At 51.7% G+C, this 24,908-nt stretch overlaps 2 protein-coding genes across 9 annotated transcripts in view; one reads left to right on the top strand and one right to left on the bottom strand.

Annotated features, from left to right (window-relative positions):
- The window catches only part of zc3h3 (zinc finger CCCH-type containing 3), a 21,174-nt gene extending 3,166 nt beyond the window's left edge, over nt 1–18,008 (bottom strand). Inside the window, exons 1-9 of the mRNA XM_019871761.1 lie at nt 17,336–18,008; nt 14,632–15,907; nt 13,753–13,913; nt 7,287–7,437; nt 4,503–4,666; nt 3,786–3,858; nt 3,351–3,503; nt 2,249–2,318; nt 829–960 (exon numbers count right to left, since the gene is read on the bottom strand). Coding sequence (XP_019727320.1) covers nt 829–960; nt 2,249–2,318; nt 3,351–3,503; nt 3,786–3,858; nt 4,503–4,666; nt 7,287–7,437; nt 13,753–13,913; nt 14,632–15,907; nt 17,336–17,381 — 2,226 coding nt within the window. The 5' untranslated portion in view covers nt 17,382–18,008. The remainder of the gene's footprint in view (nt 1–828; nt 961–2,248; nt 2,319–3,350; nt 3,504–3,785; nt 3,859–4,502; nt 4,667–7,286; nt 7,438–13,752; nt 13,914–14,631; nt 15,908–17,335) is intronic.
- A 114-nt stretch (nt 18,009–18,122) lies between these two features.
- On the top strand, nt 18,123–24,550 carry cyldl (cylindromatosis (turban tumor syndrome), like). 8 transcript variants are annotated; one of them, XM_019871768.1, is made up of 15 exons: nt 18,123–18,206; nt 19,218–19,683; nt 19,836–20,114; nt 20,412–20,487; nt 20,571–20,734; nt 20,946–21,105; nt 21,510–21,651; nt 22,002–22,112; nt 22,212–22,303; nt 22,379–22,442; nt 22,515–22,647; nt 22,739–22,847; nt 22,917–23,035; nt 23,952–24,165; nt 24,284–24,550. In XM_019871768.1, exons 2-15 carry the CDS (start codon nt 19,258–19,260, stop codon nt 24,466–24,468), a joined length of 2,274 nt encoding a protein of 757 aa, XP_019727327.1. In that variant the 5' UTR covers nt 18,123–18,206; nt 19,218–19,257; the 3' UTR covers nt 24,469–24,550. The 8 variants fall into 8 exon arrangements, with proteins under 8 accessions (XP_019727327.1, XP_019727325.1, XP_019727322.1 ...); XM_019871766.1 differs by having other exon boundaries at nt 18,139–18,245; XM_019871763.1 differs by having other exon boundaries at nt 18,144–18,930.
- The last annotated feature ends 358 nt before the right edge of the window (nt 24,551–24,908 follow it).

The raw sequence follows: 24,908 nt of genomic DNA on the forward strand, positions 1-24,908 counted from the left end.
CTTGTTGTTTGTTTTCCCCCCCCCCCCAGTCTCTGGCCTATCCTCCCCAAATCGCCCCCACCCTCCATTTCCGTGCAAAATTTAGAGTGAATGTTTGAATCAGCAGTTTTTGAGGAATCCCCTGATCCCACCCTAAATGCATTTCCATCAATCATCGGCGGATTATCTCCATTGGCGGGCCGAGTTGTCGGAACTTAACATCGTTGGTCTCAAAAGTGTTTCACCAAAACGGCGGCCATGAGGAAAGCTCAAAGAAACGACGTCCAACCAACCCTGCCTCCGTTTTCAAATCCGCTTCTCCTCGCGAGGGTCGCCTCTCCCAGCCGTCTTCGGGCAGTTGGCCACCCTGAACCGGTCGCCAGCCCGTCGGGGGGCACACGGAGACGAACAAGCGTCCGTGCTCACACTCGCAGCGAGGGACCATTTTTTTTAGAGTGTTCCATTCACCTGCCATACATGTTTTGGGAATGTGGGAGGAAAGCGGAGTACCCGGAGAAAAGCCACGCAGGCACGCGGAGAAGATAAAAAAACCCGCACGCGAAGGCCAGAGCGCCCTGCACCTCTGCACGGTGAGGCGGACGTGCTAACCGGTCGACTGCCGTGCCGCCTGAACATATTTATTTCAAGTCTTTTTTTTTTTTTTTTGATTTTATCTGCTAGGAGAACATCAATAGACTGAAAGTTGATGGTATTCATGGCTGCTTTTGGGACAATGACATTCTCCAGTTCCGGCAGTCGCCTTCGAGGAGACCAAGTGCGGCTGGATTTAAAACAACAAGAAAAAAAAGAGGAAAATATCACGTCTTCGTGGACGGTATCGGCATTTACCTTTTCTCCTTCGGGGCAGTAGCCTTTGACAAAGTCTTCACAAACTTTTGCTTTATGGGAAACGTAGACGTGACTGTAAGGACAGTTGCTGTTGTTGCAGATTCCCTTCAGGAAGTAGGAGCAAACCGGCATCTGCGGGTGGCAAACCAAAGAGACACGGTCAAGAGTCTTTCTTTTGTTTTCCTTCCGAATTCACTTTTGTTGGACGTCAGGGGTGACGACTTGCGTTTAAAAACGCCAGCGGGAAAGAAGAGACGCAGAGTAATGGCAAAAGAATGAAGTGGTGAGGATTGACATGACAAGCGATTACACGAGTTTGTCAACAGGTGGCCGCTTTGGAGCCACGCAACTGTCAAGCGGAGATCAGATGGGTCGCAGAAGCCGCTCCTTCGCTATGCCCAGCAGTTCGGCAACCTTAATTGCAGTTGGGAGCGGGAGATGCAAGTCAACGCGCGTCTTGACAGCACGTGTGTGTGCGTGTGCGTGAGTGCGCGGCATGCAGGGGTGAGCCCGGCGGAGGCCCACCTAAAAATATCTCAGGGAGCGGTGCTCAGGGGTGCCGAGTGCGGACGGGAATGGGAATGGATTGCTCATTAACTGCGCCAGAAACAAGTTGATTCTGGAGCACCTCCACGAGCGCTCGTGCGGCGGCAGGGGGAGGGGGGAGGGGGACCGCGTCTGCGCGCGAGGGGGCGTCTGCGCGCGAGGGGCCCAGAGCACCTATTTGCGGTGACGGCGAGCCAGTGGGGTGGCAGCGGGGTCCGGGATTCAAGCCATCCGTCCGTCCGTCCATCCCCCCCCCCCCCCCCCCCCCCCCCCTCGTCTCGGCTTTGGACGGGCGCCGTGCGCATAACTTGGAAGGCCGTCGCGCATATCCAGGCCTTCTCCTCAAGACTCCAAATAGCTCTCGGGCGGGCGTCCCCGAGAAACAAGAGCGCCGACGCGCTGGGGAGGAAGGAAGGGGCTAAAGCGGGCAGGTGTGGCTGCGGGGAGAGGCGGCTCTAGCGCAGGCAGCTGGCCTCTCGGCACTTTTGGGGAGCGGTGTGACAACCGACACAGGTGCAAGGCGCGCGTGCCGACAGGGAGGCTGTTGCGGGGTTCGTCTGTCTCACATCTCCCCCCCACCCCCACTCAGCTTTCCTTTTCTGGCTACTAATCCCCGGAGTCATCCGAGACATTCCACATCCAACGGAACGTCTCGGACGGGCGGGAGGCCGAGATGGAGAGAGGCGATCGCATAAAGCTCGCAAGCTCCGAGGGAAAGGCTCTCGTATGAGCTCACCCGCACCGCGTCGAGCCAACAATGTATGAATGTGATCCTTGAAAAGTGGAGCCAACGGCGTCGCCGCATACCTGCCAGAGGCATAAAAGGCGACGCGTTGCGGTGGCGCAGAGCAACGGACCGGCGGCGGCGGCTCACCTTCTCCTTGGCGACCCGATGGGAAAACGGACAAGCCCCGTCTGCTTGTTTGCATGTTCCGCGAAGAAATCTGTACAAGACAAATATCAAATGGGATGAGTGACCTGCAATGTTTTTTTTGGTGTCCATTTTGCATCGAGTCGGTTGTGAGCAGATTGCAAAGCGGCTTTAAAAGGGCAAAAAGTTGCAAACGCTCCATTGGAAAAGTTGACACGGGGTTGGCCTGCGTGATTGTGCTCATGGGGGGGAAACGGGTGTCAAGGCTGCGCCTCCCCTTTGATTGGCAGAGCCTTCCATGCCCGAGTCGAGCCTCACCAGTCAAATATTTCACTCACTTTAACTCATCTGATATCGGCCGTTTTTCTCACATTGGGAGAGCCGCTGCCGCCGCCGGCCTCCGGAAAATGTGGCACTAAAGCTTTTACGCTCTTCTTTCATCAGGAACAAAATAAGGCGCATTTCGACCTTTTACCGTTCTTTAGTCAACAGCAGTTGAACATTGCAAAGTTTCTTGAAAATACTCGTTTCCCAAGCAAAATGGGGAGAAAAGGGGCTTCTTGTGAAAGGACGCATTTGGAATACCTCAAATACCTAAACGATGTTTTGCTACTAACTCTAGGTGTCAAACCTAAGGCCCCGGGGCCAGATCGAGCCCGCCACATCATTTTATGTGGCCCTCCGAAAGAAAATCATGTGTGTCAACTTGCATGATCCTTGCTAAAAAAATGTACCGAAATGTCTAATTGTCAAGTGTCATAAATGACGTAGAGATTTTGCAATCATTTTGTTACCCTTACGAGGAATAATGCGATCATGAGATTAAAGATCATCACGGCCCTCCGAGGAAGACTCAACTCAAAAGTGGCCTGCGACAAAAATGAGTTTGACACCCTTGACGTAAGGCAAAAAGGGGCACTCGGGTGGCACAAAAGAACACAAACGCTGCGCTGATGCGTCAACTGCGTGTGAACTTTTCACAAACGGCGAACTTTGTATGTCTGTGAGCCTGCGCGTGTGTTCGTCAAGGGTGACGGTGATCTTTTTTGTGAGTTGAAAAAGCTCTTGGGTCATCCTGGGGTTTTGTCCGAATCATGCCGCTTACCTTGTGCAAACGGCAACTTTGTCTGGGTCGTGAATGTAGGGACATCCGCCGCCGCGATTGCACTTGCCAAAACGGTTGTAGTACATGCAGTACTGCCTCTGCTTCCTTTGGCGAGCTTGCCTGATGATGGCGAGGCTGCGCTGGACCGCACGGCTGGGTTGGCAAACACACACACACACACACACACAAAGCAAAAAGGCTTCATGGCGGGCATCGCGCGTGTGCCAAGGCGGTTCGGACCCCATGGAGAGGCCCGCCCCCGGACGGACAAAAAGCTCCAATCCGCCTTCGAAAAGGGAGCTGGGATACAACAATGCGGGGGAGGAGACGGACTTAGGATGCTGATCCGGCTCCTGAACTCGTCGGGGGTTCAACGGCTGTTGAAAAAGTGCCGAGTCCAAAAGAATCAAAAGGCACCCAAAAAGATGTGCCTACCTGGCAAAATGACGAGGGCTGGAAGGGTGATTGCTGGCACAAGTGACAGAAGAGACTTGGGAAAAGCTTCTTCCTAATTTTGGAGTGGGGTGGGGGCGGGGGAAAGAAAAAGAAAAAGACCGTTATTGGTCCAGCTAAAGGCAGTCGTACCTTGGCACGGTAGAGTTATTTTTAGTACAGACACGAAACGCGATATCCAGCTCGGTCTCGGATCATCATAAACACCCCCTGCACCCCGCGCACTCAACTAAATCAATCAATCAATCAATCATCAGAAAAAAAATGGATCTTCCATTGGTTGAACCGGTGCAAAACCCAAAGAGGGGGCGCGTTTGTGACTGACCCCCGCCCCCAATAGATCAAGGGTGCAGTTTGATGTGGTTTTGGGTTGGTCGTGATGGACCGTGTCGATGGAAATGTCAAAGTCGCAAGCCAAACTGCAAAAACACCTCAAGATCATGTTTTGGAGGTTGCCGATCTAGTCAGATTATTCGTCATTTTTGTGTGTGTGTGTGTGTGGGCAGAAATGAGTTCTTAGCGCTCCACTTCGATCCAGGAAAGAGTATTTGACCCAAAACACCCAAAACGAGTAAAGAGCGGCAAGCGGACTCCGATTGAGACCACGGGTGACCTCCTGCCACAGGTGTCAACCTTTGGCTCACAAGCAAAACACGCAAAGGCTCCTTCCGTCCCAACGGAAAAGAGGCGTGAGTCCACCTGTTCGGTTGATCGAGGTGTGGCGGCAGACGGTTCGGGACAAGCGATTGGCCGAGACTTGGTAGAGATGCCCCCGGATCCAACACATGGCCGATTCTTCGCGGTGGCGAGCGGGCGTCGGGTATCGGTTGAGAGACGATCTCTGACGGCTCTGGAGGAAACTTCTGCGGGGCCAAAAACAAGAGCGACAAACTCAAGATGCCAAAGTTCTTGCGCCACAAAATGTCGAGACGAACACAACACCGCGATGGGCAAATCCCGCTCAACCGAAATTCAATCGACGCACACCGGATCTTGCATGTTCAACCGGAGCAATGTTGCGTTTTGCTGCTCATCTCTCGTTCTGGAAGCGACGCCTGCAACGTGTTCCCCAAAAGCCAGTTGATTTCATGCAAGCTCTTGACAAAATAAAATGGGAGTCAATTGAGCACATCGGTGTACAATGGCTGCCCGCAGCACGGATTCTGGTGTTGGTTTCGATAGACTGTTTTTTTTTTGTTGCTTTTTTTTTTTTTTTTTAGGTTAGGGGAGAAAAAAAAGAAGAAAAGGAACAGCCAGCTCATTATCCGCTCATCGCTTTCTCTACCACTTTAGTGCTTTTTGTAACCGGCGGCTCGTCGCCAGGCTCTTTTTCTGTTTCCCAACCTGTCGGCTCGCCGCCGACACCGCGCCTCCACCTCCAGCATGTCACAGCGCTCTGTTGAATCGCTCCGCTCGTGGAAAGGATGGCAGCGTGGAAACGGACACGAGCGAAAAGCGGCCAGGAGGAAATCAATGAGATAATAGGCAGGGTAACGGGGCCAGAGCGGGGGGCTTTGACCTCCCACTGTGGAGCGGCCAAACACACACACACACACGCCGCAGGCCTTCCCAAGTCCTTCGGTGCATTCCACCGCGGTGTGGAAGCCTGCAGCGTGGACGAGGATGCGAGGTGGGGGCAGCGCAAGGGTTATGGCCATAAATTGCACTGTCCTGTCACTTCCAATTGGGTGCGGGCCGCCGCCGCGGCGCCGCGTGCCGCCGGAGGTAATTTGCTGCCGTATTTCAGACGGCTTGGGAATGGCTTTGGAGCGACGGTTCCCGCCTCCCATTACAGAGGAAAGAGAGCGCGGCGCCCAACGCGCAGCATACGCCAGGCAACCGTTTGGGCCGCACGTGGTCAAGAGAATGTCGCCGCGATGCCGCGCGGACGGACTCGACGGCTCACGGCGCAGCCCGACGGCCCAGCGCAACTCGCCGGCACGCTCGCCCATAAGATCAGCGGCCGCCCTACGTGGGCCAGCGGCAGCCTGGCGAGCTCTGACGGAGCACTTGACTGCCGAGCGTCACCCGGCCTTGGATCTGAAGTGAGGCTCGTGTCCTGATTTCCTTCAGTCGGGGTACGCGGAAGCACGACATCTCCTGTCTTCGAAGGGAGCGGCGGCTGGCAAGTCCGAACCGCTTGCGGCGAGTGCTTTAGCGGCCCCCTGCCTATCAGATGAATATGTCTCACAGTACCTTGACATGAGCATTTGGGGGGGGGGGTGTTCTGCCAGCTTGTTTTGTTGGAAATGCTTGGATTCCTGCCCAAATTGGTCAAAATTGAAATTGAGAGAGTATCTTCAGCCAAAGCCGGCAGAGCGCCGGGCAACCCCAGTGAACTGGAAAGAACTGAACGTTCGCCAAACAGTTCCAGAGAGCAGTTGAGTCTCGCTTTGCGCGCCCGGGATTCTGAACCCAACGCGACCATTCCAAGGAAGCCAATCCCATCTGAGGAAAACATCGGGACACATGCGTGACTTATTTGACTGCAGCGCAACCAGCACTAAACGATTCCCGTCCCAGAGGCAATTGCTCTCGGATCTCCTTGGCCTGTTTCTTGCCTTGCCCTTCAAAGGGGGAAGCGGTCATCGGAGAGCCTCCGGGCTCGTACGCTGTGCAAATCCTCTTCAGCTAGACAGCTCGGTTGTTTCAGGGGGACGGTCTTCCGGTGCAAAATGGGGATCTCGATGACACATTTTGCTCCCTTTGCCAACGGTTCGCCCCGCAGTGGGATTGGGATGACAAGATGGCCCCCCCCTTGTCACTTGGTTGCCTCATCATTCCGGACACGAATGCTCACCCAATGATTGCGCACGACAATATTCTCCTCGGAAAGCCCAAAGTTCAAGTTCACGTCCTGAAATATTTCCGCGTGAGGGCTATTCACGTTGCGGAGCGACCGAGAACCTCCAAATCCAGCAGCCTCGTCACCGCGCACGCCGCGGAACGGATCGACGCTCTGTCCGATGCGTGAAAACTGAACCGGCGCCAGATAGATGAGCATTCAAAAGAAGTGAGTGAGCGAAGGAGCGGTCCTCTCCTTCGCTATCTCACTTCCAACGCCAAGTACTATTTCACAGGGCGTCAAGGGGCTCAAATGGGAACTCCCCCGATGAGTCAATATTTACTGCCGCGGCTCAATGAACATTGTAGCGCTAAGTGGCCGCATTGTGGGCTCGACCGGCGAACCAAAGCTGCACGATGCAAAGGACGCCCGCACCGCATCCCGCAACCCGATCGGGAAATGAAAAGGCACAGTGAGAAATTCTTCAAATGAAAAGAGCGAGAAGCGAGTCCCTTCAAAGCGAATTTCGGTGAGGAGTGGTGCCGTTGATTATTTCTCCGAGTTGCCCACCGTGGAAAAAACAAGAACGATGCATTTCTGACATCGGGCTGAGATGCAAAAGAAGGGGCTCCGAGAGGAGCTGAAACTGAAAGGATTTGGGGACCTGCGGGTGGCGCTCGTGTTTGCGTGGGTGTTACCTCGCTGACTGGATTTTCTTGGCTCTCCAGGAGAGGGCATGGCGGCAGGGAAGAACGTATGCAGCAGGGGGGCCCGCGGCGCTCATCAGCTTGTATTGCCATCGGCAAATCCTCGGCGAGGCAGGAGCGCGATGGAAGGAAAAGGCCGGACCTGCGGACGGGAAAGTTGACCTTTATTCCGATAAGTGAGACGTGACATAACAAATAAGGCAAATGTGAGCAGGCGGCCGCCGAGTTCGATGTCAGGTGGGCATCTCAACAAGCCGGAGGACTTTTGGCGAGCCTCATCGATGGTCTGCTTTGACTTTGCGCTCATCAAGCCGCCAATGCCTCGCCGCTTCATGCGTGACGGTTTACGCAGTTAGCGCCGGTCGGAGAAAGATGGCGTTCCAATCAGCTTTTTCTTGTCGGAGGGTCACGTTTCACGGCGCTTTAGTCAGTGGATTGGACAGAATGGAGCAACAATCCGAGAAATGCTGGACAAGAACAAATTCACGAGATGCTGACAACATGTTCAACGCAATCGCTCGCACTTGGGCCAACTTTGGCGTTGGCACTCAATTGAGTGTAAAGACAAGAGGGGTGGGGGGGGTGGGGGGGTAATAATAAAGGGCTTGATGCATCCTGTGATGAGCTCATTTCCCCCGGCTCCTTTTCCCAAGTCTCAATTGCCAATTGTAAGGACGGTTGCGATTTTAATTAACCTTTGATATCAAACCGGGTTCATCAGCCACAAAGTTGCAAACAATGAAATGGCGCGCTTTTTTTTTTTCCTTCTCCACAACGCTCCGGGCACGCGGGAGGCGGCTCTAGATTGAAAGGAGAGCATGTACCGGCGAGCAAATTCACTGGGTGCCCGCCGACGGGGACAACTGATGTTTACGACTCGCGAGCACAACTCGGACACAACATTTGCGCCGCATATTGAAATAGTTCAACACCAAAGCAAGTTTTTGTCACGTGTTCAACGTACAGGGATCCCTGGCCGCTTGGCGCGTCCAGTTTTGCGGCTTCGGTGTTTTGCGAATCAAAGATGGTCATTTTTCTACGAGGGAAGGCGGACGTGAACCAAGTACCGGCGATGGAGCCTGTTTGCCGCCAAAGAGCGAGGTCACCCACGAAAAGAATACGGCGCAGCAATCGATGACTCGGATTGCACAAGAGCCACTTCTTTGGTGGGCGTGGCTTGCCAGACCAAATCAAGGCACTTCCACTTCCACAAAGGTCCACCGGCGTGCCATCTAATAAGGGACAAAATCATGGAATGATTTTTTTTTTTTCTCAAGTAGGACACAAGGCCATGTCGTTTGTCCATGTCTGAAGTCAACTCGGGGTTTGTAGAGGAACGTGCTCTCTATGAGGCTGAGCCATTCTTGACAGGCCACGGTGCGGCCCTTTCCATCGCGCGAGATGCTTCCAACCCCCCCCCAGCGGCTCCTGCCATACCTGCCAGCAAATTCCAGGCTACATCCGTCTCAGGCTGCTCATTCCCCGGCTGGAACTAATGGGAGACTAAATCGTATTATTGACGGCGACTGTTCCTCCCGCCATCCCGTATTCCCGTTCCCCGGGGTTCGTCTTCCGACTCCCACAGCTCCAGCGCGCTTGTGCAAGACGGCGATGCCGCGCAAACATCAGATTTAACGGGGGCGCTGGCACAATTTAATAACTTGGCCTAAGCCAGAAAAGCTCTGAACGTGATCCACGTACGTTTGACGCGCCGCTTTCTAACGGACTCGCCAAAGTTGGATACGGCGGCATCCCGGGGACTTGGAAGATTTGCATTTTTGCACGACTCGCTCTGTCGACTTAGAAGCCCCCCTCGCAATTTCAAACGCCAAATGTTCACGATGACGTGCCCGCACGGGAAAGGTTGGTGGCAATGACCATTTTCCCCCTGACGACTTTCGTTTCCTGTAACCAGCTCTGTGCTTCCGCGAGACACAAGCTAAGGAAAACGTTGCTTTCCTCTGACCCAACCTTGACCCGAGAGCCGATAAGACTCCAGTTTGGGAGTGTGCCGTCGCTGTTTCATGCGGGTTTGCCACCACTGGCGTGAGGTCAAAACTTATGACCGTGCCTGTCAATCAGCAAATCCCATTCGAGGCATCAAGAGGCGCAGCCCCGGGGCTTTGTCCACTTAAGGGCCGGCGCGATTACATACGTTAAGACGACGCGCCGCTGTGTGTGCGGGCTCAAACGGAAGCTTTTTCCAAGTGCGAAAGGGGCACTCCAAGGTTAAGTGAGTGAATCTCGGGAGGCAAACTGACGGCGGCGATTGAGATATCATGTATAAATCATTTGTTTTCTCCTCCTCACCAAAACTTGTGAACACTCCTCAACACTTCGGTGCGGCGGTGGCGGAAAACAAGATCAAAAATAGCGGCGGTCAAAAACATTGGTTTGTGTCAGATATGAAGTGGCGTCACATGAGATGTGCGGTTTGAATGAAGACAAACAGCCGCTGTTTTGAAAAGTGTTTGGAGCCTCCGTGTACCAAAAAAAAAAAAAAAAGCCAAAGGCAAAGCCAAGAGTGAAGCACAGATGTGTCGGTGCGGCTTCGATTTCCATCAGGGGTGAGGTTCCGCTCGCGAATGCCACTGCGGTCTTGCGTTCGTCATGGTGCTAATGCTTTTCGGGCAGTGAGTGATGGAGCCCGCTCAGCTGCTCAAACGTTTCCCTCAACACATATTTCAGGCGCACAATCGGAGAGACACGTTCAATCAAGCCCTTGGGGCGGGAGGGACACGAAAGAATAACGACGAGAACGGATTGCAAAGTGTGGCAAAGAATGCCAGAATCTGTGATTTGAACATTTGGAACCGGATCAATCATGAGAATCAAGTGATGCCACGATGACTCATAATACAGAAAATGGAATCGCTCCTTGCAGCCCAAGTCAGCACAGACGGAATAGAAGGTCTTCACCTCATGGCTCGGACGCAAGGCAATCGCGTGACTGAGTGGCGAACGGCGTCATGCAAAGAGCGCCTCGTTGAACAAAAGAACGCTTTTTGGCATCGCCATTCACTCCCGTTTGACAAGAAGGGAAGGGTGTGAAACGTGTCACAAGTTCACCTCCGCTGCTTTGAGTTGGTGACCGAATTCTGCACGGCCGGCTCGGCCGTCAATCAGCTCTTTAGCTTGTCGCGGGTGGCTTTGGAAAACCACTTGCACACAGCGTACCGCCTGTCGGACGTGTCGGCAAAATACTGTAAGTCGAGACAACACGGCGTGCGTCTTGCTTCTTGGCGAGGAGTTTCATGTCTGTAGTGGCACGAGAGGTTGCAGCCGCGTCTCTTGTCATGTCTTGTCTGTGTCTCTGCATTCGCGCGCACCGACAAGCTCAGCGCCGCGCCCTTTTTTTTTGACACACAATTGAGCAGCTCTGTCGCATTATTTATTTATGGTACCGAGTCATTTGGCCAGCTTGTACGATACCAAACGTGGCCTACAGAGTGTGTGTGTGTGTGTGTGTGTGTGTTTATATATATATATATATATATATATATATATAAAACCACAAAGGCCCGGCCTTGTGCCAAAATGCAAACTGGTGTTGAGGGAAAGGCAAGGGATGAGAGTATTCAACTTTTTTCCCCTCCAATTTGCAATTGGGCTACAATCGTTTCGAGGAGAAATATCCAATTCGGTAGAAAAATATTGGCCTGCCACTACGGTCGCCCTCAAAACTGCGTGCAACTGTTTGCGTGTTGGTATTTTTTGTTGTTGTTGTTTGCAACACAGAGGGAGCAGCCGTAATCGGGGTGTTCTGAGAAGATAAAGTGCAAGTACAAGAAGAATATCAACCAAAAGTGCGCACTCGACAAAGTATCGGCAACGCCGAGCCGGGAGCAGAGCGCCGTTTAGCGCAACCCACGGGTAAGCCGAGCCATTTGCAAGTGACGACTGGGAATCTTCCGATTATCTGCGCTGGGGACAACTTCTGCGATGTCGGCTGCTCATGTCAGTCTTCTGTTAGCTCGTTTGCAGCACCTGGTGGGCATTGGTGGGAGCATACGGCGACGCATTTGCTGAGGTGAAAGTAAGGGCAAAGAGGCTCAAGATTAGGAGGGAAACGGGGGGATGAGAGCATGATGAAGGGGAGCCAAACTCCCTTGTTGGCTATGGCGCTTATTTGGCAAGCGCACAGAGCCGGGGGGAGTTTCTACGCTTCCTTTCGCGATCGTGCCCGAGACCAACGGGTGGGTACTGCGCGCAAGAAGAAATCCCAACGAAGAAGCTCACAATCAGATTCCTTCTTCGACAAGTTGTTTCCCGATCTGCACTCAAGCTCAGCATAAATCTTTGAGTCCGTTTTATTCACGCCGCCCTTCTTTTGACGCACCGCTCTCAACCACCGCAGCCCCTTCATTCGTTCTCGCCGCAGCTGCCCGGCCCTAATTGGTCCCTGTGGGCCAAGGATCGGCTGGCAACGGCTGAGGAAAACACGGCTCACAACCAGGAGACGCGGGCATCTGCTCCGAGCTGACACCGGGGCGCACGTGACGGCAAGAGTCTTCTCGCAAACGTACTGCAGGGACACAATATGCGGTGAACGCTTCAAGGTCCTTCCAAGTCTTATCGGATCTTGGATTATGTTCGACCTCACCGGAACTTCTAACACTTATTGCCCTCATTTGACAACGTTTAAAAGGTGCTGCAACTTTTGGAGCAAAGACGGGAAAATATTGGGCTCAAAGTTTGGCAACAACTGGGGTAGGATTTGGAACAAAGTAGAATTGAGAGGCGCAGACGTACGGGAGCACCTTGATTTCCCAGGTGATTTCTTCCAGTGACTTTGCGTGGAACTCCGTTGAATTCGTCTATCGAATCCATTTTCCCAGTGACATTGAAATTCCATTTGTCATCTTTTCCACGCCAATCAAAAGGAGTTGTTCAAGAAAAAGAGTCACACCTTGCTGACCAACATCTTAAAGCAAAGAAAATGTCAAGAAATAAACAGCTTTGAGTCAGTGCAATCACTGGACATGAGGACAAACCAAACTGTAGCGGGCGGGGTACAGTATGTGAGCCTTTCGGGGGTGTGGCCTAGCTCAAGCCTGTTGCCCCAATGTAGCCACTTCGGAGTGTTTTCATCTTTGCGCGTTTGACGTCGCATCAATGCGCCAAAGTGCATCTGCGACAGTGACCATGCTTTTGTTTCTCTTTCTTCAAGCTCGCACCTTAGCCAAGCCAGCAACACAGAGCAATGCGAGCGCATGAGATTGTTCCTGATAGTCCTTTTTCGGTTATTCAGACGATGGCTTAATAAAGCCGGTCTCTTTTTCATCATAAGAAATCTAGACTTACTTTTGCATTCTTCCTCCTGTGAGTGTACGGCCAGGCATGTGTGAGTGGTCATAAGGTTGCCTTTTTTTTTTTAATGGGCCCATCTATTGGGCCTCGGCTTCCTATCATTAGTAATTCAATTTGCTCTTTATTAGTCGCCCTTATCAACGGCACAGACAGCAACAAGCAGCTTTCAGCACTCCATCTTCCTCTTCACTCACCCCCGGCGCCACCTTTTTCTCTGTCTTGAATTCCCGAATCCCCCATCTTTAATTCCGAACGCATGTTGATCCCACTGCAGGCTAATGAGGTTCCGACCGTGACAAAAAGTAGGAAGAGTCAATCAAGGAGGGAGTGAGCGGGCACAAGACGGAATGAGGGTTGACAGGATGGATCGTGTTGGATTAAAGAATCAGAAAAGAGCGGCGATAAGACACAGAGCGATTGGGACAAATAAAGCTTCACCTTAATACTGATTTTTTTTTTTTTAATGTCTTCGGACTCCACCGACTGTGGAAAATGATGCCAAGACGGGGCGTGAGGATTGACCGGCGGATTGGAGGGGCAAGCGGATGGGGGATGGGACAGTAAAAACAATGATTGCTTTCAATTAGGTTGAGCCTATATTCTCCAGTTCGTTAAAAACAATCCAATTTGCAAAATGATCATTATGCATTAGCTCCTTTTTATCTACTGGAGGGGAGAGAGCAGTGGCAAGACATGATAGCAGCGCCTCTGCAAATTATCTGCTATCTGCACTTGTTCCCTCCCCATCGCGGCCAAAGCAGGCAATCAATTTCCCTCCCTCCTCTTGCCTTTTCCCGAAGATGTCAGCAGCATAAGGTAACACCTGCTGCCCCCTGCTGGAGAGAGAAAGACTCCCTTTTGGTTCTTCGGGGGAGTTTTTTTTTTTTGAGTTGTTGCTCATTTTAAATATCTGCATTTGTTTGAAGAAAAACCACTGGACATCCTGGATGCGTTCCCGGTGACAAACCACAAGAAATTCCCGCAACGAGGGCAAGATAACTTCCCAGCCGGACGGAACCTGTTTGCCTTTCTGGCAGCGCAGCTGAAATCTCAGTGGACAAAAATGGCCAAGGGCAGATTGACGGTGTCTGTTCCAAGAAAGCGGCATCGGGTCGGGGGGAGGAATCGCGACGGTTGTATTACTTACTTGTTCTTGATGAAGTCGGAGAGAGTCGCCTCAACTTGTGTCTCCCAAAGGACACGAGTTCCCTGGCGGGCGTCCTCCTCGCGAGGTTGTGCACGTGGCCCCGTGTCGAGTGCTTCGCAGCCAATAAGAGGCCTCCCTTCATTGAGCCGTTTCCATTCGGACTTGCACAAGAACAAAGCAGAAACTAAGTGAAACGATCCCAGCCAGTCAACAAATTGCTTTCAAAAGGTGGTCATCAAATGATAGTTGACGAATTGGACAGAGCCCAAAAGGTTTGTCTATGTTTGGATTTCCTGAACACCGCCCTCCCCGTCCCTCTCCGTCACAAAAAAACATCCGAGTGAAACCTGTGGTGTGATATTTGCTCCACGTACAGCACTTTGTATACAGCGGTGGTTGCGCGAGAAAGACACTTGAGTTGAAAAGTTCGACACACGTTCAATGGCCCGTTCTTGACCTGGTTGTTCCTCAAAATGTTGAGCGTTCGAGCTAAGGTAAGCCAAACGAAAAAGAGAAACCGTTCCGGAGTTAGAAGCGCAGGCTTCAAATCATCTGGAAGTGGTTTGCTGCCGTGAACATGACGAGAGAACGGGGAGATTGAATGCGAGTGGCACTTGCTCCAATTTCTTCCTCCTCCTCCTGCTGAAGAATAACAGTCCCGATGTACCATGCCGCCACCAGCATGCTTTCCTGTTGGCCTCGTGTACAGCGAGTTCCCCATGTTCCCACAGTTGATTATTTTGACCCCCCACACACACAGTGTATATTTTTTTGTAATGGCTTGTGCTGGGGAGGTGAATATCAGAGAAAGCTGACATTTGAAAGGGGCTGCGTCGACGACTTCTACCCGTTTGAATCGCCAGTGAATCTGCAACTTACCTGGTGGCCGACCTCCTGATGATTTTCATCCTGCTGCGAAGCTTGAACGAGTTGGGTGAAGACTGGACCGAGTATCCCTGTGGTAGGCCGGAGTAAGCGAGCCCCTTTTTTGCTCCTCGGTTGTTTTTTTCCGATGCCCAAACAAAGGAAGATCTCCGGAGGGCCACCGCTTCCCGTCTCGCCACAGCTAGGGGCGGCCCGGGAGCACCGGCCTTCCAGTGGTAGCGACTGGATGACGAACTTGCGGAAGACGTTGCAAATCCCCGTTTAACCTTTGTCCCGGTAAAGGAGCCCGATTGGAGTTTCTTCAGAGCTTCGCCCTTTTCCGCAGCTTTCTGCTCGCCGGTCAGAGCTTTGGGCGATGACGACTTTCTTAAATTCTTCGCCTGGACCCGAGCGGAGGAGGAAACCCATTTGTACTTGGACGCCCTGGGGCCTGTGATGAGTGGACTCAGTTTGCGTGACTTTTTGCCGGGGGCTCTCTTGCTGACCGGGGACGAGAGGGAGCTTGCGCTTGAAGCCGAAGCTTTCGCACCAAGCGGCGAGTTGACTTTCACGTCTTGGTTTGCTTGAGAAGCCACGGAGCTACTCGGTCCGGTTTGACAACTCTGACTCCTAACCCAAGTGAACTTGGATTGAGGTTGCCTGCCTGCGGCCTGGCTCGACTGAGACAAAGGAAGGTTTTTGAACGTTTGCTTTAGCGGCTTAGAAGGTGAAGCGTGCGGTGATGAGCCGGTGCCTTGGGCAATCGTTTGTTTGGAGTCCGGCTGTCGGGCGTCAGTGCTGTCGGTCTGACTTTTGACAAAGGGCGGATTCTGCAACTGGGGAATGACAGAACCGGCGGTCAGGGTGCTGGCTTTGGCTGAAGGGTGCCTTTCGGAAGAACCCTCAACCAGCCGTTGATGCCTTGGCCGTCTTTGTACAGTTGGAATCCCTGTGGTAAGAGTTTCTCTTCGTCCCTTTTCCTCGTGTGGCGCAATCTTTGACGATGCAGCGGAAGGCTCGGATGTGCCACTTTTTTCACCGGGGATGCCGGGTCGCGGTGCACGCTGAGATGAAACCTGACTGTCTGAATGGCGTTCTGCGCTAGAGCCGGTGGATGCGGGGTTCTTGTTTTTGAGAGAGTAAGTCTTCCTCCAGCTAGCGTGGCTCGGACCAGCGTATGAGCTCGGCGGGTTCATTGCAGAGGCACCGTGGCCCGTCCCTCTGGATGTTGTTGCCACCTCCGGAAGCCTTGGCGCGTTGCCATGGACACTCTTATGCTGATCGATGAGACCTGAAATTTGGAAAAGAAAAATACATCCACATGAAAGCAGCTGAAAACGTGAGGAAGACCGTGACTCTTTTCGCTGCTATTTTGCCCCGTTTGCTTGCAATTCCCACTGAAGCTGCAGGACAGTACTTTTTTAACGAGGAAAAATAGCAGTCTACATTATTTTATTTTCCAAAAAACACTGATAATTACATAATTAAATCGAATGTAAGGCACTTTTTGAATCATGGTTTGATGCCGCAATGCAATTCAGTGTCCACCTTGGCCACTGGGAGGCACTACTGTGTGTACCAAAGTCCATCCATCCATTTTCTAATCCACTTCTGCTCAGGAGGGTAGCGGGTGTGCCGGAGCCTATCCCAGCTGTCTCCGGCAGTAGGCGGGGGTACAACCTGAACCGGGTGCCAGGCAATCGCAGAGCACACATTGAAAAACAACCATCCACGCACACAATCGCTCTTAGGAATAATTTAGAGTGTTTCATTAACCTGCCACCCACGTTTTCAGAACATGGGAGGAACCAGAGTACCCGCAGAAAACCTACACAGGCACGGGAAGAACATGCATGCTCCAAAGTGGAAGGCCGGAGCTGGAATTGAACCCTGCACATCTGCACGGTGAGGCGGACGTGCTAACCACCCGCTCACCGTGCCGCCCTAAGCCAAAGTCTTTCAATACAAGACATCTGTATCTATACAGTACTTCCATAACAGCTGCAGCTGTAACAAAGGGCTTTATGGAACATTTCACAAAAAATAAAATAAAAAATACAAAACTGTTGACCAGTGTTACTGAAAAGGCTTTGGACCTAATGTGTGGGTTCAACACTCAGATACTGACCTACGTTAATTGTAAGAACCCCTGCGATATTGAACGACAGTTCCAGGTGTTGTAAATGGATTTTTTCCCCCCGAGTGCCGTGAGGACAACCCGTCTGGATGTTGTTCCAGTGTTCTAGTTAGATCGAGCTTTAACACAGCCAATCCCCCTGTGTAGTGTGTATTTTCAAAACAAAAACATACGATTCATTCGCATAGCTTCCAACCGTCAATACCATATACTGTATTACTTGTTGGCTTGGTTCGAACCAGGGACAGCGAAATGCAACCGTTTGTCGGGGCTTGTTCTGTCACCTTAGAGCTGTAAATCAGCCATTCGACCTACAGTGATGTGTTCAGGCTGAACATCAGACAAGAGAATAATGATGGCAGACAAACGTGGATAGCGACCAACACATCACCAGCGAACGTTCACGAAATTCAGTCAGGAAAGTCTGAACCGAGCTCAATTGGAGTGTGGCTCAGGTAACAGCAAACGATTAAACAAGAATTAAACACAAACACTTGAAAAAAAGGCACGCTAAACAGGAAAGTGAAACTATTTCACAGACCGACTGTCAAAGATCAACTACATTTCCACAAACATACGTACTTTGAAGAAGATCAATTTGCCGTTTCAACGATTCACGCTGCTCCATGTTTAGCTCGCTTGTTTCTTCTTCCTGTAATTCCGGTGCTTGCCAACTACATTATTCATGAATCAGCGCCTCCTTCTGTTTCGGAGGTTGATTTTTTCTTTTTGAAAGTAAAACACATTAGTTTGATTGTTTCTATTGGCGAATGGTTTTCAAATTCAGTAGCTTACAAAAACTAATAATTAATGTCAATCACCGTGGAAGGAATACGTCGTTTTAGAATTTTTGGTTCTAACTCACTTCGAAAAAGAAAAGTTGTGCTGTCTCCCCTTTGGGGTTAGAGTTCGCGTGTGTGAACAATTATTTGAATTATTTAATTTTTGTTTCATAGATGTTGTTTTTAGAATATTCCACGTGTAACAGTTTTAGTTAAAGTGAAATTTGTTGGAAAATATTTTAGGTTCTACATCGTTTTTGTCTATTTGATGTTCGTGCTCTAAGTAATTGAGTGTTGTTGTTTTTTACTTAGTACTTACTCATGCTCTTGGGGTCGAGAATCTTATGTTTCTAAAGTACAGCACTTTCTTTGAAATAATGTTGCGTTTTGTGATGTGGTGTAAAGCGTGCCCCTTCGCGATCGTCTCTGCGTCTGCAGAATTGCGTGGAGTAACAGTGTTGATCGTCTTGGAATTTCATTTCATCCACCGAACACAAAGAGCAAACGCGTGACAGTTCGTCAACGACGCGCCTTCGTCTTCAAATCGCCGTCCCCGTGAAATGACGTCATTAATATTACTCGTCTCAGTTCTTCACTCAAACTAGCTTCCTCGTCTCCGCTGATGTTCTCCTCATCTGCTCGCTGGGCTTGATGATGACCGGCGCCAACACGTAAAACAGCGGGCGAGACGAGGATTCTACTACCGACGTGTAAAGAAATGAGATGTGGCCTCTGCCTTTTCAAGCGAAAGTAACGCAGTTTTGTGTCGCTGTCACCGTGAATAGTTGAGAACAGAGATAACAAAATTTGACAGGTTGGCCAAAAATTGGCCCCTTGATCAGAAGAATGGAGCTTCCAAACGACGTCTTTCTGACTTAAAAATCGAAGGGGAAGAGCGTCTTACGATCAAGACGCGTCGAATGGCGACAAAATAACAAGGAAAACAATCATTCGGACGAGCTAAGTTATTGGTAACATTTGAATTTTGGCTTTGTGAAGCAACGCACCTTCTTCAAATTGAGTGAATAACCCATGTCTTCCCCATTAGCATGATAGCGAACAAAGTGCACATTGAATGTTGTTAGGGTCAATTCATTTGGCTAGCCGGCGCTGGGGGGGGGGGTTCCTCTCCAGGCACCGAAGCGATCGATGATTTTATTGTTCGGAAACCCATTTTATCCAATTGAATTCGCTTGTTGGGTGGGGATAGGAAAGTAAGGCTGCTATGAGTACGTACCAGTCCTATGAAGTACCACAATCGCCCCCACGGTCCGTATTCGGGAAGTGCGTCCAAACATTTAAACTGCCACTTCACGTTTCACTGAAGCTCGACCGCTTGCTCGTCGTGGACACGTTTCATGCTGTTCATGAAGAGTACTGACATGATGCAGTCAGGTGAAGGGGTTTTGCTTTCACGACATCTTGGGGCATACGGACGGCAACGTCGCTGATAAGAGACATTTATTGTGTCTTCGAAAGTAGTGCAAAAGAGTACGAAGACGCAGTCAGCTGAAATATTTCAAGGTTACACAACCACATCGATAGATAGTATTTACTGTATAATGCACATTTCAAGTATGATCGCGTCATAGTTTCATGGAGAGGACGTGGCGTTCCGTGTACGCGTGCAGAGAGAATGTGTCATAGGTCAGTGTTTTGAAACCTTTTTCTGTCTCGAGTAGGTGATCCAGTGTCCTGCTTCACGACGTGGCCGTCAGGATCATGACGTCACCGGGCATCCAGTACTTCATTGTCACCGAAACGCCCGACTCGCTCCGACACTGCGACGCCGGCTGCATATGCTACACGTATGAGCGCCAACGTAGTTTTGGCTTTGCTGAAAAACTGCAAGTCTTCGTACTGGGCTCCTTTTTCCCACCGTACATCGAGATAGACAAGCGACGTCTGGAAGAACTGAGTGCGGCTGAGGCCGCGCTGCTGTTGGCCCTCGCCGACGACTCTGAAAGGCTCAGGTGGTTCCGGGACGGAGATGTTCTCCGTCAAGCGCTGACACTTTGCGAGGGGACTGAAGTGGTGGTGGAAGAAGGAAGAGAGACATTGAACGGCGTCCTCCGCTACATTGGGAAACTGTCAAAAGCGGCGGCCCAAGAGCCGTTGACGGCAGTATTCTTTGGAGTCGAACTGCAGGTATGACCTTCCGAACGTCGGTCCGTTCCGCACGGGCATCAGGCCTGCCGGGCGGGCCGACACGGGAGAAAAGCGAGCCGGCGCGAACGCGCCGCGCCCACATCCGAGTACGGTCTTGGTGAACGGAGGGCGCTGTCTTTCTGTGTTCCAAGGGGGAAGACAAGGGCAAGGGCAACACAGACGGCCGCTACGACAACGTGACCCTCTTCACCTGTGACCGAGACTGTGGCATCTTCGCCCCCTTTTCCAGAGTGCGGCCACGCCATTCCGAGTCCTTCCCCTCGGCCGACGCCGAGTCCCCTTCCGGTTGGGAAACGGCAATGCCGGTGCCGGGAGACAGAGTCACTTACTTCATCGAAGATTACTGTTGCTATGGAATGGTGCTCAACGTCCGGGAGAAGGACGGACAACGCTTTGTGTTGATCTCTACGGTGAGTGAGCGTTGTGGGAAACACCGTTGAATTTGGATCCCATTTGCATGTTTTCCCTCGTGCTTCACAAAGTTCTGGACGGCATTTCTTTCTCCTCACCGTGTCATTCAAAGAGTCGGGCTTGAGCTTTCTTTGAACAGCGAGCGGGTTGGCGGGCCCGTGCTTGACAGGCCGACACAGGGGCATAGGTTACATTCCCTCCACCAAAGAGTTTTTCTCCGACGGGGACAAAACTTGGGCTATCCACGCGAAATGTCGAATTTCAATTTTCGCCTCTGCCCTTTTTCATGTTTGCAGGACATCGATGCCACCGGGAAGACGGGCGAAGTCGAAGTCCCGCTTCAGTTTGTTGTCGTTGGGGAATATCCTGCCGGTGGGAACCGACATCCCTCGACCGACTCGACACTTTTTGGAGGAGGTTTTTACCCAAAGGTGTTTTTTTCCTCCCCTCCGCAGATTCCGATCTGATTGCCCTCGACAACCGCGCGGCGGAAACGGAATCGGCCATGGGCTTGAACTCCCTCGTGGAGGTGTCCCTGGGCACCCGCCGTTTATACGGAATCATCCGCTGGATCGGGACCCTTCCCGGGCAAAAGGAAATCATGGCTGGCCTTGAGCTGGTAACTCGATCGCCGTGAGCAAGGAATTGGCGCTGTCAAAAGTGCAATGCTTTTGTCGAGTAAAAAAAAAAAATCATTTCTTGTTCAATTTCTATCAGGCGCACTTTGCATCCTTTGTTTTGGCTGCTTCACGTGACCCGATCGAAGCCCCCCCTAAATAAAAGCAGCTTAATGGAGCTCATTTCTTGATTTCCGTTGTCCTTTTCTGCAGGAAGAGGACGTGGGAGTGAGTGACGGGACCTTCAAAAATGTGTCTTTCTTCCAATGTCCTCCCCGGCGGGCTCTCTTTGTGAAGAAAAGCGCTTGTCGTCCCGATGCGCGGTTTCTGAATGACAGGGACGACGACGCGGCACCGAAGCGCAAAGTCACAGGTCAGCGGAGAAAGTAGGCCTCACAGGTGGACCTCGGGTTGAACCCCCGAAGACCGCCAAAGTGGCTTCGTGCCGATTCTCTTGACAAGACAAACAGATCCAATCGCACCGCAATCCTACGGAGCCCCGCGCATGACATTTGGGGAGGTGAATCCCCCAGAGTTTTGTCCGGCATCGGCACCTCCAAGTGGGATTTGTTTGCGTCTAATTTGGCCGTGTCGCCGTTCAAGTCAAAAAGGGCGTGGAAGTGGCTCTCCTCCGGTGCGAATCCGGAATTCTTCCAAATATGGATTCAAAGTCATCTCCGTGACCGTTTGAATCCAGCCACTTGATTGTCAGTGACGCGCCACGCAAAAAAAAGGAATCATTCAATCGATACAGTACGTTTGTGTGTTTGACTTCAGACGGAGCAAGCCGAGACAGTCAGAGCAGACTGGAGCCCGTGGCTCCCATCGGCGCGGATCAAGTTGACCAAATTCTGGTGGGACGCATGAAGGGGATCCAGGGACACTGTAACTCTTGCTACATGGATGCCGCCCTCTTCAGGTTAGGAGAGGGAATTGGTGCGGTTGCGCCCGACCGGCGCAAGTCGTCGTCGTGGGGACCATCCAGGCCGCTGTTGATTTGTTTTGTTTTCATTGATCGATTGAGTGATTTATTTGGTTTATTTTTGCATGTCTTTACCTCTGAACTTTGTGGCCGTTCTGGCCTGCCCCGCAGTCTCGACCGCCTCCGGTGCGGGATAGTTTGAAATTGCAAATGAAGCAAACCGTCAAGAGGCAAAGGGTGCGGCAAAATGGCGCACGGATGGAAACTACTGTATGTCTTGCGGGAGGAAATTGGAAATCAGGCAGACAGCGTGGATGTAACCGAGACGCTTCTTTCTGGGTTCTCAGCTTGTTTTCCTGCTCGTCCGTGCTGGACTCCATGTTGTTTAAATCGACAGAGCCGCAAGACGCCCCCATCCAGCGAACGCTGCTCAATGATATCGTCAACCCCCTTCGAAGGTGCGTGCCTTCGGTCGGGTTCCGGCGACGGTTTGGGGAGGTTGTTGCGAGTTACCTTTGGATGCTTTTCTTTGTCCCCTTCTCCCCCCGTCCCCCCAGCGAGGGCTTTGTGCAAGGTCGACATATCATGAAGCTCCGACAGCAGCTGGAAAAGCACGGCTACTGTCACTCCTTCACCACAGAGGAGAAGGGTGAGTTTGAGCCATCAGGGCCCGCTTTCAGGCACTCGGCGGCCTCGCTCTCACCCGCCGGCCGTTTCCCTGCAGATCCGGAGGAGTTTCTGACGATCGTCATGCATCACATTCTCGCGCTCGACCCTCTACTCAAACTGTAAGTCCCCCGCCACCGCCGGCGACGGCGCCGTTGTCATCAATCCGCCCCACTGCCGGCTGTCCGCTTTAGATGGGTTGGTGGCAAAGTGCAGGAGAGTTTCTGCTATCAGATCTTCCTGGAGCAGAACCACAACCTGGTGCTTCCGACCGTGCAGCAGTTGCTGGAACATTCCTTTCACAACGCCGCACTCAAACTGGCGGAGGTGAGACGGGCTCCTTGTCTCCACGTAGCTTTCCGAAACCTCGAGTCACGTGGGATTTGGGCACCCCGGTGACGCCGTCTTCGGATTTCAGGTGCCGTCCTGCCTCATTCTTCAGATGCCTCGCTTTGGCAAGAAATTCAAAATGTTTGACAAAATCATTCCTTCCTTGGAGCTGGATATTACTCGTCTCCTCTCTCAAGGTAAGCGCAGAGCGTCACGTAGAAAGCAGTCGAAACTCAGTGTCCGCAAACCGCCCTGGCACCTTTCAGGTCCCCAGCAGTGCATACTTTGCGGGAAGCTGGCCCAAGAAGAGTGCCTCGACTGTTTTGAGGAGCCCGTTTTCAGCCAGACGGGATGCAAAGTCTTCTGCGAGTTGTGCTCGGTTCAGGTTTGCACCGTTAGCTTTCGACACGCTCTTCATCCAAACTCCAGTTTTCAGCCGACTTCCCCGGCACTCGAAAACCGGGATCATTCAAGTCCGGAACGGCCCATCTGACAGAGTCGCATCAAGTCTGAGCACGCCGACCTTGAGCTACGCTCATGCGTGGCCCCGTTCCCCAAGCCAGCGTCAGTGGAGCCCCGACATGCCGATTGGACACCCTTAAAAAATGTCAAAATTACTTCTCTCGCAAGATTGGAGCCGCTCGTATGGCGGCCTCGTGACACACCTGACCGCCAAATCGCTTGCCTCAGTATGCCGCTGATAGGAAAAAACCACCCGAAACCGGTTTGCGCCATACTCGTCGGATTGCCGACGAATTTGTAAAGACGGGCCCATCAACCCTAAATGCGGTGTCCCGCAGGGGTCCGTACTTTTCCCGGTCCTTTTTTTTTTTTTGTTTGTCCCTTTGTCGCCGACTTCCACCGCTACATCAAAGGCACGCAAGTCTGCGTATGAAAGCCGAGGGAACGAATCACTTAAACGATCTTGGGGAATGCCTTCACAAAATCAAAAGATAGATGACTGATTATTTCCTACCCCAGAACCATCAAGTTTTTCTCACAATGTCTCCGCTTTACACTTGTATATTCGAATGGACAAAACATTTTTAAATGTAAATGCATTTATTATTATTTCTTTTTTTTTTATGCAACCAACCCGTTATTTAATGACCGAAATGTGGTAAATACATTTCCTTTGTAGAAGACAACGTTTTATTTTGTTTTCCTCCATGCACCACTTTAATAACGTAGAGAAGACGGACCGGACTGCCTTTTTACCGACTGAAATAGCACGAGCAGCAGGCACGCCACCAACCAGCTCGGCGTGCAAGATAACAGATCAATGTGTTTCTGGATTTCAGGTTCATTCCCACCCTCAGCGGCGCAGCCATCAAGCGGCACCTCTGGACATACCCGAGGGTTACGTGGCGCGAGGAGTTCCTCGCACTCTGACCCGAGACATCATGGAGTTGTTTGCCGTCCTCTGCATCGAGACCAGCCACTACGTCTCTTTCATCAAGTACGGACCCAACAGTCACGACTGGCTCTTCTTTGACAGCATGGCAGACAGACAAGGTGAGTGATGACTGCGCAACGGGGAAGGGACACCCCCGTATGGGGAGGCTGCTTTTTGCTCTTTTTTTTGTTTTTTTTTAACTCTGCTCGCTGTCCTGCGCTGCGCATCCTCCCGTAGGCGGGACAGATGGTTTCAACATCCCGGAAGTGCGAGCGTGCCCCGAGGTCGGAATCTACCTGGACATGCCTGCGGCCGAGCTGGCCGCTCAGATTCCTCGGGACATGAAAGGTGTGGCGAAACGGCTCTTCTGCGACGCCTACATGTACCTGTATCAGAGTAGCAGCATGTGCCTCTATTACTGAGGGGACGACGTGTCTTGTTTCAAGAGGTTTCAGTCGATTATCGTCTCAACAAGTTGTGCCAATAAACGAGCTATGCTTTGAACCCATGTTCCATTTTTTTCCTTCCATTGGGCGAGGAGCGCGGATGTTTTCGGAAGCGCTGAAACCACCGCGACTATTTCCCCGATGCCCCTCGTTGATGGGTCCAAACGTGTTGGCGTTGCTTTGGAACGATGGATTTGGGTGGAAGCTGACCGAGCTGTGCGGGGGCTGCCCGAGTTGATTGGGCTCTTTAGTCACGGCAGTGTTTTCAAGATCATTTGTGTTATTCTTTGACCTATTCCTTTGTATCTTTTGCTGACAGGGCAAAGTTCTCACCTTTTTTCATTGACCTTGCGTGTCGAATGTCACTTCTAGTCATTATTTTGTCCTGTTGCGGGCCGCTGAAAAATGGACGGCGG

This window comes from Hippocampus comes, unplaced genomic scaffold (genome assembly GCF_001891065.2).
Source record: "Hippocampus comes isolate QL1 unplaced genomic scaffold, H_comes_QL1_v1.1 scaffold307, whole genome shotgun sequence".
NCBI lineage: Eukaryota > Metazoa > Chordata > Actinopteri > Syngnathiformes > Syngnathidae > Hippocampus > Hippocampus comes.